Raw genomic sequence first — 22,505 nt, 5'->3', positions numbered from 1 at the left:
GTGGGGAGGTAGGGAGAGGATAGTCAGTCTGGGGAGGACGGACAGGTCAAGGGGGTGGGATGAGGTTAGTAGGTAGGAAATAGAGGTGCGGCTTGAGATGGGAGGAGGGAATAGGTGAGAGGAAGAACAGGTTAGGGAGGCAGGGATGAGCTGGGCTGGTTTTGGGATGCAGTGGGGGGAGGGGAGATTTTGAAGCTGGTGAAGTCCACATGGATACCATTGGGCTGCAGGGTTCCCAAGCGGAATATGAGTTGCTGTTCCTGCAACCTACGGGTGGCATCGTTGTGGCACTGCAGGAAGCCTAGGATGGACATGTCGTCTAAGGAATGGGAGGGGGAGTTGAAATGGTTCGCGACTGGGAGGTGCAGTTGTTTATTGCGAACCGAGCACAGGTGTTCTGCAAAGCGGTCCCCAAGCCTCCACTTGGTTTCCCCAATGTAGAGGCAGCCACACCAGGTACAGTGGATACAGTATACTACATTGGCGGATGTGCAGGTGAACATCTGCTTGATGTGGAAAGTCATCTTGGCGCCTGGGATGGGGATGACAGAGAAGGTGTGGGGGCAAGTGTAGCACTTCCTGTGGTTGCAGGGGAAAGTGCCGGGTGTGGTGGGGTTGGAGGGGAGTGTGGAGCGCCAAGTGAGTCGCGGAGAGAGTGGTCTCTCCGGAAGGCAGATAAGGGTGTCTCGCCTATCCCATCACCTTTCTTCCCCTTCATTATAAGGAATCTATCCACATCTGCCTTAAAAATATTCCAGGGGTCTGCTTCCAACACCTTTTCAGGAAGAGAATTCCAAAGACTCTCAACCTTCGGATAGAAAGAAATTCATCAGTTTTAAATGGGTGACCACAGATTTTAAAATGGTGACAGCTAGTTCTGGATTTTCTCACATCTGGAAGCATCCTCTCCACATCTACTCTGTGAACACACCTCAAAATATTACATGGCTGAGTCAAGTCATCTCTCACCCTTCTGAACTCTTGTGGATAAAGATTGAGACTGTTCCATTCTGTCTAAACAGCTCATTCGAGGTATTAGTCAAGATAACTTTTCCCTCCCTGATGCATTGCAGTGACTTTAGTTGAGCCTTCAGATCATAAAATCTGAGCCAAAGCAGCACAAAATTCAAACACTTGCCACAGATGTATTTTCTCTGGAGCAAATTGACATCTAGAAACTCCTACATGCTATAAATGTGATATATCACATGTCTTGTAAATGTTACTGTGTTTAATGTAATTACTTTATTCATTTCAGTTTTTCAATATATCATATTAACTTTACCACCATTTGATACACTACTTTGAACCTTATAAAGATAATAAACATCAATATCTTATCAGATACTTACCAAATAACCAGCTTCTTTTCTGGTAGCAGAGTAAGAACCAATCCCTGAGACTGACAATGTTTAGCAGCAAAAGCAACAGAACACCTCTTTCCCTTCCCAGCCTTAACTGCTTTAATCCCTTAACTTGGGTATTGTCCTGTGGATTGCACTTACAAATGTTAGGTCACACAAAGTTGGTGAGCTATGTATCATCATTAGGAATCACTTGTTAATGAGTTTGGTTATTCACGGAGAAAATTCAGTGTCATGATGTCATGCTGCAACTGTACAAAACGCTAGTGCGGCCTCACTTGGAATATTGTGTACAGTTCTGGTCGCCCCATTACAGGAAGGATGTGGAAGCATTGGAAAAGGTGCAGACAAGATTTACCAGGATGTTGCCTGGTCTGGAGCGAAGGTCTTATGAGGAAAGGCTGAGGGACTTAGGTCTGTTCTCATTGGAGAGAAGGCGGCAATGAGGGGATTTAATAGGCACATACAAGATGATCAGAGGATTAGATAGGGTGGACAGTGAGAGTCTTTTTCCGAGGATGATGACGTCGGCTTGTACAAGGGGGCATAGCTGCAAATTGAGGGGTGGTAGATTTAAGACAGATGTCAGAGGCAGGTTCTTTACTCAGACAGTGGTAAGGGCATGGAATGCCCTGCCTGCCAATGTAGTTAACTCAGCCATATTAGGGGCATTTAAATAGTCCTTGGATAAGCATATGGATGATGATGGGATAGTGTAAGGGGATGGTCTTAGACTAGTTCACAGGTCGGCGCAACATCGAGGGCTGAAGGGCCTGTTCTGCGCTGTACTGTTCTATGTTCTATGCCTCACGTGTTCTGTGGGTCCTTGTGTAGTTGTTGAGCCTGACCTTAGAGCCACATGTTCCATCACACATTTGGCAGGTGGTTCTAGGAGATGGGAGTGGTACTTGGCCTTGAGATTTCTGGTCTTCCTTTATCAAGCTCCTTTTCCGTACTTCCTCTTGCCAACCTAACCCTATCAGAGGTGTTCTCAAAGAACAGTGTTGCTTCATACAGGAGCTTCCTCCTAGTTGGTTTCTTCTGAATGAAAATCTCCCTGGCATTGACCTATATGTTGCATTTCTTGAGGAAAGCCATCGGGGAGTCTTTAAAACACTTCATCTGTCCTCCTCTCATTCAAGTGTCTTACTTGAAGTGGGTGAAGATGATCTGCTCTGACAGTCAGAACTCAGACATTATCAGTATGTAACTGATCCAGTGGAATTGGTTTCTGATGATCAGGTTTTCATACTGGTGCTATTAGCTGCTTCAAGATCAGTGATGTTAGTAAGCCTGTCCTCCCAGCTGATCCGGAAAATCCATCTCAAATAGCATTGATAATACTTTTCAGTTGGTGTCGATATGTAGTCTAAGTTTTAAAGTCATGTTGTGAGTCGGGAGGATGACTCCCTCATATGCAAGGAGCTTGGTATCAGCACAGATGTCATGTCATCAACAACTTTAATCCTTAGTTATCAGAAGGTGGCGCTTGCAGATCAGATGCGATGCTGAATCTCCACATCTAAAATCAGAATTAAATTGAGAGGTACCATCCCAGGTAGGGGAAGTGTTCCATGTTTGGGTGGATTTTTCAAATGATGGGTCAGACTGGAACTTGACCTGGGACAGGCTGATGAAGCATTTGAGTTTTTTTGAGGATGAGTAGATATCTCATACATGAGAGCTGATTTTTCTCTTTACCTTCTAACACCTTAATACAAAGGTGTTAAGCAAGGTTTGAAGATTCGCTTCCAAGAAAGCTGAGTTGATACTGTCATCCACATACTGAAATTTCACAAGTAAGGCGGGTGTCATTTTCTTCTTGGATTTCAAATAGTTGACATTGAAACATTTTCCGTTCATCATGGAGACAACGTCCACGCCAGTGGGAAGCCTGTTTGTTACAATGTGTGGATGTGGTGGTGATGAACTTGGAGAGAAGGGTATGGGGGAGGGAATGATACATGCTTGTTTTAGTCACCACTAACACTTCCTCATTCCCCCAATATACCTTCCATTCAATCACAAAAGATGGAACACGTGCCCATTCAGCTCGTTCCTCCTCATTGTCCAAGGCTCCAAACACAACTTCCGGGTGAAGTTGTTTCACTTGTAGTTCTTTCAATTTAGTCTACTGCAATCACCCTCACAATGCAGTCTCCTTTACAATGGCAAGACCAAGTAAAAGGGTGACATATTTGTGGAAAATCTCCGCACTGTTCATAGTAATGATCTTGACTTCTCAGTTACTTGCCATTTCAATAAACCACCTTGTTGTCAGGCTAACATTTCTGTCCTGGGCCTCACCTCTCGGATGGACAATGGTGGAGAAGCATGAGAAGAGGATAGTATAGCTAAATGTGTCAAATGCTGTACACCTCTCAAGGGTGCAAGGAGGTAGAGTTCAGTCCCACTGGGTGGTATTTAACAGAGGCAATGGGAATACTGGCCATTGGTCAGGGTAACAGTGAAACTTCCAACTTCTCTTTTAGGAAGATCTGCCACATTTGTGCCACCCAAACATGCCATTAGCCAATTAGAGGTTGGATATACTTTCCAATCACAGTGTCACTACTGTGTCACTGAGGACACCAACGGCTGCTGCTGGTACTGCATCCATCAGAAGGAGGCCTCAGATTGAATAAGGACCCAGGCAGACCATAAGATACAGGAGTGGAAGTAAGGCCATTCGGCCCATCAGGTCCACTCCGCCATATAAATCATGGCTGATGGGCATTTCAACTCCACTTCCCTGCACTCTCCCCATAGCCCTTGATTCCTTCTGGGATCAAGAATTTGTTGATCTCTGCCTTGAAGGCATCCAACGTCCCGGCCTCCACTGCACTCTGTGGCAATGAATTCCACAAGCCTACCACTCTCTGGCTGAAGAAATGTCGTCTCATTTCAGTTTTAAATTTACCCCCTCTAATTTTAAGGCTGTCCCCACTGGTCCTAGTCTCCCCACCTAACGGAAACAACTTCCTGGCGTCCACGCCTTCTAAACCATTCATTATCTTGTAAGTTTCTATTAGATCTCCCCTCAACCTTCTAAACTCTAATGAGTACAATTCCAGGATCCTCAGCCGTTCATCATACGTTAAACCTACCATTCCAGGGATCATCCGTGTGAATCTCCGCTGGACACACTCCAGGGCCAGTACGTCCTTCCTGAGGTGTCGGGCCCAAAATTGGATACCGTATTCTAAATGGGGCCTAACTAGAGTTTTATAAAGCCTCAGAAGCTCATCGCTGCTTTTACATTCCAACCCTCTTGAGATAAACAACAACATTACATTCGCTTTCTTAATTACGGACTCTACATGCAAGTTAACCTTTAGAGAATCCTGGACCAACACTCCCAGATCCATTTGTGCTTCTGCTTTGCGAATTTTCTCACCATTTAGAAAATAGTCCATGTCTGTATTCTTTTTTCCAAAGTGCAAAACCTCACATTTACTCACATTGAATTTCATCAGCCATTTCCTGGACCACTCTCCTAAACTGTCTAAATCTTTCTGCAGCCTCCCCACCTCTTCAGTACTACCTGCCTGTCCACCTATCTTCGTATCATCGGCAAACTTCGCCAGAATGCACCCAGTCCCTTCATCCAAGTCATTAATATACAAGGTGAACAGCTGCGGCCCCTACACTGAACCCTGCGGGACACCACTCGTCACTGGTTGCCATTCCGAAAAAGAGCCTTTTATCCCAACTCTCTGCCTTCTGTCAAACAGCCAATCCTCAATCCAAGCCAGTGGCTCACCTTGAACACCATGGGCCCTCACCTTGCTCAGCAGCCTCCCGTGAGGCACCTTATCAAAGGCCTTTTGGAAGTCTAGATAGATAACATCTACTGGATTTCCCTGGTCTAACATACTTGTTACCTCTTCAAAGAATTCTAACAGGTTTGTCAGGCACGACCTCCCCTTACTAAATCCATGCTGACTCGTTCTAATCTGACCCTGCACTTCCAGGAATTTAGAAATCTCATCCTTAACAATGGATTCTAGAATTTTACCAACTACCCAGGTTAGGCTAATCGGCCTATAATTTTCCATCTTTTGCCTTGATCCTTTCTTAAACGGGGGGTTACAGCAGCAATTTTCCAATCATCTGGGACTTTCCCTGACTCCAGTGACTTTTGAAAGATCACAACCAAAGCCTCTGCTATTTCCTCAGCCACCTCCCTCAGAACTCTAGGATGTAGCCCATCGGAGCCAGGATATTTATCAATTTTTAGACCTTTTAGCTTTTCTAGCACTTTCTCTTTTGTAATGCCTACCATACTCAACTCTTCCCTCTGGCTCTCCCTAATTGTTGGCATACTACTCATGTCTTCCACTGTGAAGACTGATGCAAAGTACTTATTAAGTTCTTCAGCTATTTCCTTATCTCCCATCACTAGCCTTCCAGCATCAATTTGTAGCGGCCCAATATCTACTTTTGCCTCTCGTTTGTTTCTAATGTATTGAAAGAAGCTTTTACTATAATTTCTAATATTACTCGCTAGTCTCCCTTCATATTTGATCCTCTCCTTCCTTATTGCTCTCTTTGTTATCCTCTGTTTGTTTTTGTAGCCTTCCCAATCTTCTGATTTCCCAGTGCTCTTGGCCACTTTATAGGCTGTCTCTTTCTCTTTGATATATTTCCTGACTTCCTTTGTCAGCCATGGCTGTCTAATCCCACCCCGGATAATCTTTCTTTTCTTTGGGATGAACCTCTGTACTGTGTCCTCAATTACATCCAGAAACTCCTGGCATTGTTGGTCTACTGTCTTCCCCGCTAGGCTCTGCTTCCAGTCGATTTTCATCAATTCCTCTCTCATGCTCCTGTAATTACCTTTATTTAACTGGAATACCATTACATCCAATTTTGCCTTCTCTCTTTCAAACTGCAGATTAAACTCTACATCCTAAGTGACCACTGCAGCAGGTATAGTGGGGTGGCTTTTAGTGCACATAATCCTTCTTGTCCTTTATTCATTAACAAGATGAGGGCATCACTAGCTAGGCAGCAATTTATTGCCCAAAGGGCAGTTCAAAGTCAACCACATTGCTGTGGGTCTGGAGTCACATTTAGTCCAAACCAGGTAAGAATGGCAGTTTCCTTCCTGAAAGGACCTAAGTGAACCTGATAGGTTTGTGTGACTCAGAGGAACAGAATTTTCCTGGAGACAGGGTGGCCAACTATTCTGGATATTCCGGGACAATTCTGCACTTTGAGCACCATTCACAACTCCTCAGATATTGAAGCAATCTATGTCCATATGCACCAAGACCTGGACAGCATGTAGGTTTGGGCTCATAGGTGGCAAGTGACATTTGCGCCATGTAAGTTTCAGGCAATGACAATCTCCAGCAAAGAGAATCTAACCATTTTCCCATGACATTCAGTGGTAATAGCATCACTGAATCCTTAACTGTCAACATCCTGGCGTGACCATTGATCAGAAACTGAACTCCTCAATACTGGTGCCCCACAAAGCTGCATACTCAGCCCCTTACTATATTCCTTATACACTGATGACTGATTGGCCAAATTCTGCTGTAACCTCATTTACAAGTTTTCTGATCACACCGCTGTAGGGAATAAGATCTTAAACAATGAAGAGACAGAACAGAGGAAAGACATGGAGAGCTTCGAGGCATGGTGTAAAGTCAACAATCTCTACCTCAACATCAGCAAAATGAAGGAGCTAATCATTGACTTCAGGATGTGGAGTGGCGGTCGTGCCTCTGTCTGTATCAATGGTGCTGAGGTGGAGATGGTCGACAGCTTCAAGTTTCTAAGAGTAAACATCACCAACAATCTGTCCTGGTCCATCCACATTGATGCTAATGGTCAAGAAAGCAAATCAATGCCTCTACTTTCTCAGGAATCTAAGGAAATTCCGTAAGTCCACAATGACTCTTACCGATTTTTATAGATGCACCATAGAAAGCATCCTATCCAATGCATCACAGCTTGGTATGGCAACTGGTCTTCCCAAGACCACAAAAAATTACAGAATTGAGTTCATCACACTGGCAAGCCTTCCTTCCAATAACTCCATTTATATTTCCTGCTGCCTGGGGAAAACAACCAACATAATTAAAGGCTCCTTCTTTTACCCTGATTATACTTTCTTTCACCCTCTTCTGTTGAGAAGAAGCTACCAAAGTTTGAAAGTATGTACCAATAGATTCAAGAACAGCTTCTTCCCCACTGTTATCAGACTTCTGAATAGATGTCTCATATATTAGATTGATCTTTCTCTTTACCTTCTCTGTAAGTGTAACACTATATTCTGTGTTCTGTTTTAATACCCTGATGTTGTTACAGAAGGCACAGAAAACAATACTTTTCACTGTATCTTGAAACCCGTGACAGTAACAAATTAAAAAAAAATTGAACTAGCCATATACATAAAGTGGCTAGAAGAACAGGGCAGAGGCTGGAAATTCCCCAAAGTCTCCTGACTCACCAACGCCTGTTCACCATCTACAAGGTATAGATCAGCAGTGTCATGGAATAATTCCCCACTTGCCTCAGTGAGTACAGCTCCAACAACACTCAAAAACTCAAAACCAAGTGACCATGTGGGCAAATGACCATGAGCCCAAAGTTGGGCATCTCCCACAGAAGGAGAAACCAGGCCTGACAGGAATTTGGCAAAACTAAATTAATAGGCAGCAAACAGATTTTGGCTACACAGAACAGTGGAAACCAAGTTCAAAGAGGTTTCAAAGATTTGGGGGAACTGGTTACTAGTAGCCCAAGGATTGTTTATAGGAGAAGTGTCAACCAAACTTTCTGGCATCTCGAATGCATAGATGTGCACACTTTAAACCTCCTTGCATGGCAACAGTGAAGGGTGTTGGCACAACTTCATTACATGATTTAAACTAGCTCATGACCCCATTGGCTAAAGGTCACAGATCATTCTGGAAGTTTGGGGCCATGGTGATAAGTTACACCATCCACTTAGCAAAGACTTGCAGAAAGACTCATGGCAGAAGACCCTATGGCAACCCAAGAAAACCAAGAAGATTCAGCTTGACCTGCAAGAATCATCTTTGTGGAAGATAGCCAGCCCTACATCAGAGAGGAAGGAGGTTCTAGTTGCCCACTCAGCATGGTTGAGGGTAATATCCTTTCCCAGACAGGGAAAGCTTGAAAGTTAGTAGTGTGGAATTTGGGAAATACTTACATGGCTTTTTTGATATGGAATACTTGTAAATAAAATCGGGTTGAACTACAAACTGAATTTTATGCCCCTTTGCCTCACCAACAAGCGCACTTAGGTGAAGTGAGTCATGGAGTAATAGAGTTGCACAGCAGGGAAACAGACCCTTCAATCCAACTCGTCCATGCTGACCAAATATCCTAAATTAATCTAGTCCCATTTGGCAGCATTCAGCCCTTTTCCCTGTAAACCTTTACTATTCATATACCCATCCAGATGCCTTTTAAATGTTGTTATTGCACCTGCCTCTGCCTCAGCTCATTCTGTACATGCACCACCCTCTTGTGTGAAAATGTTGCCCCTTTGGTCCCTTTTAAATCTTTCCCCTGTCACCTTAAACCTATTCCCCTCTAATTTTCGACTCTCCCATCCCAGGGAAAAGACCTTGACTATTCATCCCATCCATGCCCCTCATGATTTTATAAACCTCCACAAGGCCACCCCTCAGCCTCTGATACTCCAGGGAAAACAGTCCCAGCTTGTTCAGCCTCTACTATAGTATAAACCTTGCAATTCTGGCATCATCCTTGTAAATCTTTTCTGAATCCTTTCAAGTTTCACAATGTCCTTCATATAGCAAGGACACCAGAACTGAATGCAGAATGCCAAAAGTGGCCTGACTAACATGACCTCCAAACTCCTAAACAGATACTTAATGCACTGATCAATAAAGACAAGCATACCAAACGCCTTCTTCACTGCCCTCGTGTTTTTAACTACTTAAACTCGTCAAAGAGGCCAAAGCACAGACAACACAGGATAAGCAACTCCATCGATTGACAATTCATCTTCAACATTCACCGCTTCACCACTGACAACAGAAGCATCAAGGTGCGCCATCTCCAAGAAGCAGTACAGTAGCTCACCAAGTATGCATTGGCAGCACATTTCAACATGTGACCTCCGCGGGCAATAAACATTGGCCTGGCCAGCAATGCTGAATCCCACAACTGAATTTTTAAAAGTTGATACAAGATCAAAGTTGTTGGAAGAGCTGAGCACATCTTGCAGTACCTGTAAAGAAAACAATCAGAGTTAACATTTCGAATCCGGTGACCCTTTCTCAGAACCCATCACCAGAACCGAAAAGTTAACTCTGATTTTTACTTCACAGATGCTGCCAGACTTGCTGAGCTTTTCCAGCAACTTTGTTTTTGTTCCTGATTTACAGCATCCGCAGTTCTTTTGGTTTTAAAAGTTGATGTTTCAATGTAATGTGACGTGTCCCAGATATTTTTGTTAATTTTGCTGCAGTCATTCTGTTGGTCCCTGCATTGCAACAGGTTGGCGATCAGGAACCAGGGCTAACAGAACCTGACATTGCAGTATCAGAGCTAGTTTGGAAAGTGCCACTTTAGTAACATGCATGACACAAGATTCAGCCTACCCCACTCTCAAGGTCTGGCCATCATCTAACCAAAGTCCATTGTTGGTCATTTTGTTGGGACCTGGTAAGTAAACAGGGCAGGTTTTCCTTTATTGTATCAGTGACAATGGGAACTGCAGATGCTGGAGAATCCAAGATAATAAAGTGTGAAGCTGGATGAACACAGTAGGCCAAGCAGCATCTCAGGAGCAGAAAAGCTGACGTTTCAGGCCAAGACCTTTCATCAGAGAGGGGGATGGGGAGAGGGCTCTGGAATAAATAGGGAGAGAGGGGGAGGCAGACCGAAGATGGAGAGAAAAGAAGATAGGTGGAGAGGAGAGTATAGGTGGGGAGGTAGGGATCGGATAGGTCAGTCCAGGGAAGACGGACAGGTCAAGGAGGTGGGGTGAGGTTAGTAGATAGGAAATGGAGGTGCGGCTTGAGGTGGGAGGGAGGGATGGGTGAGAGGAAGAACAGGTTAGGGAGGCAGAGACAGGTTGGGCTGGTTTTGGGATGCAGTGGGGGGGGGGGGGGAGGGGACGAACTGGGCTGGTTTTGGGATGCAGTGGGGCAAGGGGAGATTTTGAAGCTTGTGAAGTCCACATTGATACCATTGGGCTGCAGGGTTCCCAAGCGGAATATGAGTTGCTGTCCCTGCAACCTTCGGGTGGCATCGTTGTGGCACTGCAGGAGGCCCATGATGGACATGTCGTCTGAGGAATGGGAGGGGGAGTTGAAATGGTTCGCGACTGGAGGGTGCAATTGTTTGTTGCGAACCGAGCGGAGGTGTTCTGCAAAGCGGTCCCCAAGCCTCCACTTGGTTTCCCCAATGTAGAGGAGGCCATACCGGGTACAATGGATACAGTATACCACATTGGCAGATGTGCAGGTGAACATCTGCTTAATGTGGAAAGTCATCTTGGGGCCTGGGATGGGGGTGAGGGAGGAGGTGTGGGGGCAAGTGTAGCACTTCCTGCGGTTGCAGGGAAAGGTGCTGGGTGTGGTGGAGTTGGAGGGGAGTGTGGAGCAGACAAGGGAGTCATGGAGAGAGTGGTCTCTCCGGAAGGCAGACAAGGGTGGCGATGGGAAAATGTCTTGGGTGGGGATTGGATTGTAGATGGCGGAAGTGTCGGAGAATGACACGTTGTATCCGGATGTTGGTGGGATGGTACGTGAGAACGAGGGGGGTCCTCTTGGGGCGGTAGTGGCTGGGGCGGCGTGTGAGGGATGTGTTGCGGGAAATGCGGGAGACGCGGTCAAGGGCATTCTCGACCACTGCAGGGGGAAAGTTGCGGTCCTTGAAGAACGTGGACATCTGGGATGTGCGGGAGTGGAATGCCTCATCCTGGGAGCAGATGCGGCGGAGGCGGAGGAATTGGGAATAGGGGATGGAATTTTTGCAGAGGGAAGGTGGGAGGAGGTGTATTCCAGGTAGCTGTGGGAGTCAGTGGGCTTGAAATGGACATCAGTTTCTAGCTGGTTACCTGAGATGGAGACTGAGAGGTCCAGCAAGGTGAGGGATGTGTTGGAGATGATCCAGGTGAACCAGCAAGTTGACAAGTAAACCAGCTCAACCTGTCCCTTCCCCCGATTGCATCCCAAAACCAGCCCAGCCTGTCTCTGCCTCCCTAACCTGTTCTTCCTCTCACCCATCCCTTCCTCCCACCTCAAGCCGCCCCTCCATTTCCTACCTACTAACCTCACCCCACCTCCTTGACCTGTCCATCTTCCCTGGACTGACCTATTGTGTGCTTTTTAAACAAAATAGAATGTATCTGCCGATACAAATTCGCCTCATAGATGTACATGTGTCTCTGTGTGTGTGTATGTGTATGTGTTTGCATGTGTGTGTGCGCGCACACGCGCATGCATGGGGGACAGGGGGTGATAGTGAGATTGTGTGTGTTTGTGTATAAGTGGGGAGGGGGGAGAGAGAGAGAGTTGAGTGTGTTGAAGGAAGCCTTCATAGGAACAGGATACAATGCTCAACTCATTAATCGCCAGTTCCGACATGCTACAGCATGAAACTACACCATGTTCTTCGCAGCCTTCAACACGTTATCAATGACAAAGAGCATCTCACCAAGATCTTCCCCATGCCTCACCTTCAAACAGCTGCCAAACCTTAAACAGACCATTATTCACAGCAAACTACCCAGCCTGCAGGACAACATTGACCACAACTCTGTACAACCCTGACAATGGCAACCTCTGCAAGACATCAGATCTTCGACATGGACACTACCATCACACGTGGGAACACCACCCACCATGTGCCCAGCAGATACTCAAGTTGTCTATCTTATATGTTGCAGGCAAGGATGCCCTGAGGTACGGTATATTGGCGTAACCACACAAACACAACAACAAGGGATTAATCGACACCACACAACAATCGCCAAACAGGGATGCTCACTCCCAGTGGAGGAACACTTCAGCAGTTAAGGTAATTCCGCCTTGGATCTTTGGGTAAATGTTCTCCAAGGCAGACTTTGGGACACACAACGAAGCAGAGTTGCTGAGCAGAGGCTGATTACCAAGTGGATGGCCTCAATCAGGATCTTGGGTTCACACATGCACACATACATACAGACACACACGCGCACACACTCACATATACCTACAGACGCGTGTGGGCACACACTCACACATGCACATATACATACAGACACACGAGCACAGACACACACGTGTACATAGACGTACGCGCACACACATGCATATACCTACAGACATGTGCGCGCGCACACATGCACATATACATACAGAAGGCGCGCACACACACACACAAACGCACGTGTGCACAGACATGCGCGCACACATACGCATGTATACAAACAGGCAATGTGGGCATACTCTAACATATGCATGTATACATACAGACAGGCGCACACACACACTCATATATGCACATGTACATACAAACGTGCACACCCGTATACATACACACACACGTGCGCGCGCATACACTCACACATGCACACATAAATACAGATACGCGCGCACACACACTCTCACACACATGTATACATACAGGCGTGTGCACACACTCTCACACGCATGTATACATACAGAGGCAGGCACGCACACACTCTCACATATACATACAGATGTGCGCGCACATTCACACACGCACGTATACATGCAGATGCATGCGTGCACACACGCACATATACATAGAGGTGCAGGCGCACTCACACAGCCATGTATACATATAGAAGCGCGCGCACACTTTCACAGGCACTTATACACACAAACACATGCTCTCACACACACATGTATACACACAGACACACACTCTCAGATGCACATATACGTACAAATGCACACTCACACATGCACGTATACATACAAACGCACACACTCACACGCACATATACATATAAATGCACTCTCACACATGCACCTATAGATTCTTGCACACACGCACATATACATACAGACACACGCGCACACACTCACACGTGCACATAAACATACAGATGCGCCGGCACACACATGCACACATACATACAGCCGCATGCGCACACACATGCACGTATACATAGAGACGCACGTGCACACACAATCATACGCATGCATGTATACGTATAAACTCACACACATAGATATACAAACGCACATACGCTTACATACACGTATATATACAAATGTCCGTACACACACAAACGCGCACACATACTCACACACGCATGTAAACATACAGATGCGCCGGCACACACTCTCACACACACACATACATACAGCCGCATGTGCACACATACATGCACTTATACAGAGATGCGCGTGCACACACACTCTCACACACAAATGCACGCACAATCTCGCACACACACAAGCGCACATAATCTCGCGCACACACGTGCACACACAATCTTGCACACACACAAGTGCGCACACCATCTTGCGCACACACAAGTGCGCGCACACAATCTCGCGCACACACAAGTGCGCGCACACAATCTCGCGCGCACACAAGTGTGTGCACACACAAGTGTGCGCACAATCTTGCGCACACAATCCCGCACACACACAAGGGCACGCACAATCCCACGCACAACACAAGTGCGCGCACAATCCGATGCACACACGCGCACAACACAAGCGCGCGCACAACACAAGCGCGCGCACACACGCGCGCACACAATCTTGCACAATCTCACGCGTACACAATCTCACGCACGCACGTGCGCACAATCTCGTGTCCGCACAGAAGTGCGCGCACAATCCCGCGCGCACACAGAAGTGCGCGCACAATCCCGCGCGCACACAGAAGTGCGCGCACAATCCCGCGCGCACACAGAAGTGCGCGCACAATCCCGCGCGCACACAGAAGTGCGCGCACAATCCCGCGCGCACACAGAAGTGCGCGCACAATCCCGCGCGCACACAGAAGTGCGCGCACAATCCCGCGCGCACACAGAAGTGCGCGCACAATCCCGCGCGCACACAGAAGTGCGCGCACAATCCCGCGCGCACACAGAAGTGCGCGCACAATCCCGCGCGCACACAGAAGTGCGCGCACAATCCCGCGTGCACACAGAAGTGCGCGCACAATCCCGCGCACACACGTGAGCGTGCACAATCCCGCGCACACACGTGAGCGCACACAATCCCACGCACAATATCGCACACACACAAGTGCGCGCACTTGTGTGTGTGCGAGATTGTGCATGGGATTGTGCGCGCTCACGTGTGTGCGCCGGATTATGCGCACACTTCTGTGTGCGTGCGAGATTGTGTGCGCGCAAGCTTGTGCACGCACTTGTATGTGCACGAGATTGTGCGTGGGATTGTGTGCGCACTTTGTGTGTGCGCGGGATTGTGCGCACACATGCATGCGCGGGATTTTGCGCGCACACGTGTATGCACGGGATTGTGCGCGCACTTCTAATGTGTGTGCAGGATTGTGCACGCACTTCTGTGTGCACGCGGTATTATGCGTATGTGCTTGCGCGAGATTGTGTGTGAGATTGTGCGAGATTGTGCGCGTGCACTTGTGTTGTGTGCGCATGTGTGCGTGGGATTGTGTGCGCACTTGTGTTGTGCGCGGGATTATGCGCGCCCTTGAAAGCGTGCGGGATTGTGTGCGCAAGATTGTGCACGCACTTGTGTATGCACGTGTGTGCGCGAGCTTGTGCACAAGATTGTGTGCACGCACTTGCGTGTGCGCGAGATTGTGTGCACGCACTTGTGTGTGCACGTGTGTGCGCGCACACAATCTCGCACACACAAAGTGCGTGCACACAATCTCACGCACAAGCTCACGCACACACGTGCACACACAAGTGCGCGCACAAACTTGCGCACACAATCCCGCACACACACAAGGGCGCGCACAATCCCACGCACAACACAAGTGCGCACACAATCCCACGCACACATGCGCACAACACAAGTGCACGCACACACACGCGTGCACAATCTCGCGCGCGCACACAATCCCGCGTGCACACAGAAGTGGGCGCACAATCCTGCACACACACACAAATGCGCGCGCAAGCTCTCACACACACGTGCTCACACAAATGCGCGCGCAAGCTCTCACACACACACGCACACACAAATGCGCGCACAATCCCACGCACACACGTGCGCACACAATCCCGTGCATACACGTGTGCGCGCACAATCCCGCGCACACACAAAGTGCGCACACAATCCCACGCACAACACAAGTGCGTGCACAATCCCGCGCACACAAATGCACGCACACAAATGCGCGCCCAGTCTCGCGCACGCACAAATGCGCGCCCAATCTCGCGCACGCACAAATGCGCGCCCAATCTCGCGCACGCACAAATGCGCGCCCAATCTCGCGCACGCACAAATGCGCGCCCAATCTCGCGCACGCACAAATGCGCGCACAATCTCGCGCACGCACAAAGGCGCGCACAATCTCGCGCACGCACAAAGGCGCGCACAATCTCGCGCACGCACAAAGGCGCGCACAATCTCGCGCACGCACTAATGTGCGCACAATCTCGCGCACGCACAAATGTGCGCACAATCTCGCGCACACACAAATGTGCGCACAATCTCGCGCACACACAAATGTGCGCACAATCTCGCGCACACACAAATGTGCGCACACACAATCTCACGCACACACAAATGCACGCTCAATCTCGCGCACTCACACACGCGCGCACAATCTCGCGCACACACAAATGCGCGCACAATCTCGCGCACACACAAATGCGCGCACAAGCACGCAAACAAATGCTTGCGCAAGGTCTCGCACACACACAAATGCGCGCGCAAGCTCTCGCACACACACAAATGCGCGCGCAAGCTCTCTCACACACAAATGCGCACGCAAGCACGCGCACACATGCGCTCACACAAATGCGCGCGCAAGCTCTCACACACACGCGCACAACAGAAGTGCGTGCACAATCCCACGCACACACGCGTGCACACAATCTCGCGCGCGCACACACAATCTCGCGCACGCACATGCGCAAAATTTCGCAAGCTCTCGCACACACGCGCACACACAAATGCGCTTGCAATCTCTCGCACACACAAATGCACACATGCTCTCGCACACACACTAACATACAAATGCACACACACGTATACATACAAATGCACACACATGCTCTCACACACACGTATACATACAAATGCACACACATGCTCTCACACACACGTATACATACAAATGCACACACATGCTCTCACACACACGTATACATACAAATGCACACACATGCTCTCACACACACGTATACATACAAATGCACACACATGCTCTCACACACACGTATACATACAAATGCACACACATGCTCTCACACACACGTATACATACAAATGCACCCACATGCTCTCACACACACGTATACATACAAATGCACACACATGCTCTCACACACACGTATACATACAAATGCACACACATGCTCTCACACACACGTATACATACAAATGCACACACATGCTCTCACACACGTATACATACAAATGCACACACATGCTCTCACACGCACGTATACATACAAATGCACACACATGCTCTCACACGCACGTATACATACAAATGCACACACATGCTCTCACACGCACGTATACATACAAATGCACACACATGCTCTCACACGCACGTATACATACAAATGCACACACATGCTCTCACACGCACGTATACATACAAATGCACACACATGCTCTCGCACGCACGTATACATACAAATGCACACACATGCTCTCGCACACACGTATACCTACAAATGCACACACATGTTCTCGCACACACGTATACATACAAACACACACAGTCTCACACACATGTATACATAAACGAACACGCTCTCACACACATATACATACAAATGCACTCACATGCTCTCACACGCACGTATACATACAAATGCACACACATGCTCTCACACGCACGTATACATACAAATGCACACACATGCTCTCGCACGCACGTATACATACAAATGCACACACATGCTCTCGCACACACGTATACCTACAAATGCACACACATGTTCTCGCACACACGTATACATACAAACACACACAGTCTCACACACATGTATACATAAACGAACACGCTCTCACACACATATACATACAAATGCACTCACATGCTCTCACACACGTATACATACAAATGCACTCACATGCTCTCACACACACGTATACATACAAACACACATATACATGTACATATATACAAATTTATAGGGTGAGTGTACTTTGTAGATACACCTCACCTGATGAAGGAGCAGCGCTTTGAAAGCCTGTGTTTTCCAAGAACCCTGTTGGACTCTGACCTGGTTTGCTGTGATTCCTGACCTTTCCCCTCCCAGTTCAACACCAGCCTCCATCAGGTCCCGCCTCCCCGGAAGTGCTCCCCTGACTCGGAAAGTACTTCCGGTTTCCGGTTTTCTCCCCTTTCCCCCCCCCCCCCTCCTCCTCCTCCGATGAAGATGGCGACCCGGGCGGAACGGGAGCGGCAACAGCGGCAAAATGAAAGGCACCAAGAGATACTTGGGGAGATGCTGCTCGACAGCCGGGAGTGTGCGGACTGCGGCAGCCGAGGTACGAGGGCCGGGCGGGGTCTGGGCGGATCCTGGCGGCGAGGCCTTCCTTTGCCGAATGATCCGGGCTCCAGCTGGGCTGAGGACCTCGTACTGTAGAGAGACCGGGAGGACTGGGCTTCCCCCCCGGGCTATCAGTGCTGGCCCGAGCCGCTGTTATAGCCCTGTCTCAGTGAGGGAGCGCTCCTCCATTGTGTCCGCAGTGAAGTTCCGGACTGTCCCAGTGTCTGTACGTTCAGTTGTCATTAACTGGCTCCTTTGCTGCTGTTGGCTTCTGCTTCATTGCCAGGAGATGTGTACATTTGTTTTCGACTGGCTCTGAGGAGGAAGTAGATTTATTAGCTGCGTAATTGGGAATGCCCTGCCATAATCTCGCAGCTCATAGATTGCTGATCTGGCTTCGGTAACTCCGGTAAATTTGTCCCATAAACTTCAGAATTGAACTTGGGTGGACTTGGGAGTGTACTTAACAAGGCTGCTGGGCTTTTGGAATAAAGTTTTGGGTAATTTCCTTGTTTCTTTTTCGGCCATGGCCTTCCACAAAGTGCCTTTTCTGTACGTTTTTTATTTGTCACACTGAGTGTATCAGGTGCACCCTTTCACTAGCACACAGCACAGCCAACTTATTGCTGGCCCATGCTGGATGTTGTAAACTGCCACAAAAACAGATGTTGCTGGAAAAGCTCAGCAGGCCTGGCAGCAGCTGTGAAGAAAAAGTCAGTTAATGTTTTGGGTCCGGTGACCCCCTTCCTCGGAATTGGACCCAAAACGTTTGCTCTTGATTTTTTTTTTCTTCACAGAAGCTACCAGACGTGCTGAGCTTTAACAGCAACTTCTGTTTTTGTTCCTGGTTTACAGCATCCACAGTTCTTTTTGTTATTATTGCAAGCTACCACTTCAGAGAATCAGAGTTGTCAACCTGGTTTATGCCCCCAGGTACTGTGTAATTTTGTTTGGGATTTTAACTTCTGACAGAACATTTGCTGATGGAAGGTTTGTGAATTCAGAAGCCCAGGACTGTCTGGAAGAAATCATGTTTTAGGGTTTACTCTACCCATTGCATGAAGGTGATTAAGGATGTTTTGTAGAATTGGCACATATCCCAGAGTTTGTGACATCTGAACATAAAAACAGGGTGAGACATTGCACTCTATTTCCTCTGTTTCTTGGAAGAGGGCAGTGATATCATGTCACTGATGTGCTACCAGGAAGGGTTGCAAGAACTTTGTTAGTGAGATTGCGCAAGTGTACAAGGCCAGTTTGCAAACACCCAGGCTCGGTTTAACGGTGTAACCTCTGTTCACTCAGTGTTCTGCTCCAGGCCAGATTAGGGAGTAGATTTGATTCTGCAATGTCACTTCTGTTGCAATGGTAGTTTTGACTGACAAATTGGAATCCAAGATTCTTGCACTCTCTGTCAGGCTCTGGCCTTCAGCATCTCTTAACAAGCTTCGTATTTCACTTCCTTTTTCTGATTTCCTTCTGAGTGACTTTAAATGTGCAATCACTTTTTATTTGCTATCGTAGACTGACTTTGAAAAATAGACAATGGTGTGAGGATTTCCTTCTGGGCAAAGTATTCTCTTTCCTTCTCAGGATGTCTGTCTCGGAATAGATTCTTGTTTATTGCTCATCCTGAAAAAGGTAGTCATTAGCTGTCTTCATAAACCACTGCAGTCTGTGTGGTTCAGGTACATACACAAGTAATGTTAAGAAGGGAGCTTCTGGGGTTTTGACTCTGAGATCATGAAGGAATGGTGATATATATCCAAGTCAGGATGGTGAGGCGCTTAGAAGGGATATTACGGGTGATGTGTTCCCATTTATCCACTGCCTTTACGCTTCGACGTGGAAGGGTTGGTGGGTCTGGAAGATACATTGAAATATTGTCACAGTTAATACATTTTCCATCCTTTTTGTCTTTAAAGCAGTAAAAACTGAAGACAAACCCAGTTGGTTGGGGATGGGACTGTTTCCCCTTGTCAGCGTACCTGGGGATCTCGTACACCTTTAATATGAAATAATAACCTGTCCATACTGATTGGGGTGGTACTGCTGCCTGTCAGCATCAGGGACCCGGGTTCGATTCCTTCCTCAGAAGACTGTCTGTTTGGAGTTTGCACGTTCTCTGTGTGGGTGTCCTCCGGGTGCTCCTGTTTCCTCTCAAAGATGTGCAGATTAGGTGGATTGACCATGCTAAATTTCCTGTAGTGTTCAGTGAGGTGTCGATTTAGGTGGGTTATAGGGGGATGGGTCTGAGTGGGATGCACTGAGGTTTGGTGCGGACTTGTTGGGCTGAAGGGCCTATTTCCACATTTTAGGGATTCTATGATTAATGATTCTCTAATTAATGATCTGTGAATATACATCAATACAGCTTCATGTGGTCCAGTTTGTCAGTTCACTGCCAGGCCTAGCGCAAGCCAAGAAAAGATTCCTGGCTGCTTGAATGAGGTACCAGTGAACTATTGGAGGCAATGGAAACACTCCCAGTGGATTGAAAGTAGATCGGAAAGGAGGAAATAGAATGACGAACAGGGCAAGGGACAGCTCTTGGTGTCGTCACTGGGAGGGGATTGGAGTGATGCCAAGCTCAGTATTATTCATCAAGTAATCGGTATGAAATTCAGGAGCAACACCTTCATTATGGAAAGGAAATGATGTTTGTTAATAATGTGAGGGATCTCAGCAGCCAGGAACTGACAGGAAGGTGGATTTATGCTACTGAAGTCTCATTAAGTACATCAGTCTGTGTTCAAATTGACTTTTAATATTTTGCTTTTATCATTGAAGGAATGTGAGAACGTCCATCTGTAGATGTGTACAGCCATCTCTGTTATATCTGAAGTAAGAATAGAGTTGCATTTATGTAAAACAATTCATTTTTTTGGAATACTCCATCCTGTTAGATAATGAATATCATTATGATAATGATAATCATTGTTGTAATGTAAGGGACTAAGTAGCCAATTTGTGACACCAAGCTACCACAGTGCAATGATGACCAGATAACCTGTTTTGGTGGTGTTGATTGGGGAATAAATATTGGCTGGAGATAGTGCCTTTTCCCTGTGAGGGCAAGTGAGGTTTAACATCTCATCTGAACCATGTTGTGCCTTTAATTACTTAAAAATGGTCCTAATGTTGTTTCTGAAATTATTTTGAGAAATCCAGCTAATTTGAATTAACGAACAACAATGAATGTCACCATCTTCCTAAGGCTTTGTTCTAGTGATTGACCCCTTAATCGCTGTCAATCCAAGGCAAGCTGTGTGTGTTGACAGATAATTTAACTGTGATCTCTGAGAATCCAGTCAGTCTTCCCTCAATGCCTCCCAGAGGAACACTCAACCAATTTGTTCACAGCAAGGTTCCCACAAACAGTATATGTAAATGAATAGTTTTTTTGAGGTTTTGGTTCAGGGATAAGTATTGTTACAGAATCACAGAATTATTAGGGTGCAGAATGATGCCATGTGGTCCAACATACATGCATCAGCTCAGTTATCAATTGCCAATGTCCTGCTTTGTTCCCCATATCCCTGCACACCATTACTATACAAAACAAAACATCCAATACCTTCTGGAATGCTTCAATTGAATCTGCCTGTACTGTGTTTAGGGGCAGAGTATTCCATACCCTAATGACTCACTGTGTAAAAATGGTTCTTTTATCACATTGCCCTTGCTTCATTTGCGCACCACTTTAAATCAATTGTTCTTGTTTATTTTACAAATGTGAATAGCTTCACTCTGTCTGTTTTTCCCAGCCCACTTATGACCTCCTCTCAGCCTTCCTCCCTCCAAGGAGAACAGTTCTACCTCCTACCTTTTACCAATCAGTCTTCATAAATGAAGTTTCTGATTCCTGGAACCATTCTTGTAAATTGCTTCTGCACTCTATATATGTTCCTATAAGGTGATGCTCACCAATTGTACACAATACTCCAGCTGAGGTATAATAAGTGTCCTGCACAAGTTCAAGATCACCTCCTTTCTCTTGTACCCTCGGACTCTATTAATAAAGCCGAGAGCCCTGTATGCTTTATTGACTGCTCTCTCCACCTGTCCTTCATTGATCTTTAACCACGTACACTTGGTACTTCTGCTCCTGCACTCCCTTTAGAATTGTACCCTCCATTTTCATGGAATCATAGAACCCTACAGTGTGGAAACAGGCAATTCATCCTGACAAGCCCACACCCCCCTCTGAAAAGCATCGCACCCTGACTCATTCCCCTACCTACCCCTGCATTTCCCCATCTCTAACCCCAACATCCCTGACAACATGCGCAATTTAATATGGCCAATCCACCTAGCCTGCATATTTTTGGACTGTGGGAGGAAATCGGAGCACCCGGAGGAAACCCATGCAGACATGGAGAGAATGTGCAAACTCCACTCAGACAGTCGCCGGAGGGTGGAATCAAACCTGGGTCCCTGGTGCTGTGAGGCTGCAGTGCTAACCACTGAGCCACCGTGCCACCCCTTTT

The 22,505-nt window shown here is 47.1% G+C and overlaps 2 protein-coding genes across 3 annotated transcripts in view; one reads left to right on the top strand and one right to left on the bottom strand.

Moving 5' to 3' along the window:
* The window catches only part of col9a2 (procollagen, type IX, alpha 2), a 188,009-nt gene extending 170,174 nt beyond the window's left edge, over positions 1 to 17,835 (bottom strand). Inside the window, exon 1 of the mRNA XM_048558361.2 lies at positions 17,686 to 17,835. Coding sequence (XP_048414318.1) covers positions 17,686 to 17,799 — 114 coding nt within the window. The 5' untranslated portion in view covers positions 17,800 to 17,835. The remainder of the gene's footprint in view (positions 1 to 17,685) is intronic.
* Positions 17,836 to 17,887: 52 nt separating this feature from the next.
* The window catches only part of LOC125464974 (stromal membrane-associated protein 2-like), a 64,348-nt gene continuing 59,730 nt past the window's right edge, over positions 17,888 to 22,505 (top strand). For both annotated transcript variants that reach the window (XM_048557964.2, XM_048557963.2), the window contains exon 1: positions 17,888 to 18,013. In XM_048557964.2, coding sequence (XP_048413921.1) covers positions 17,896 to 18,013 — 118 coding nt within the window. In that variant the 5' untranslated portion in view covers positions 17,888 to 17,895. The remainder of the gene's footprint in view (positions 18,014 to 22,505) is intronic.

This window comes from Stegostoma tigrinum, chromosome 24 (genome assembly GCF_030684315.1).
Source record: "Stegostoma tigrinum isolate sSteTig4 chromosome 24, sSteTig4.hap1, whole genome shotgun sequence".
Taxonomy (NCBI): domain Eukaryota; kingdom Metazoa; phylum Chordata; class Chondrichthyes; order Orectolobiformes; family Stegostomatidae; genus Stegostoma; species Stegostoma tigrinum.
Note: the sequence above shows the minus strand (reverse complement) of the source record. Positions and strands in the feature narration are given on the sequence as shown.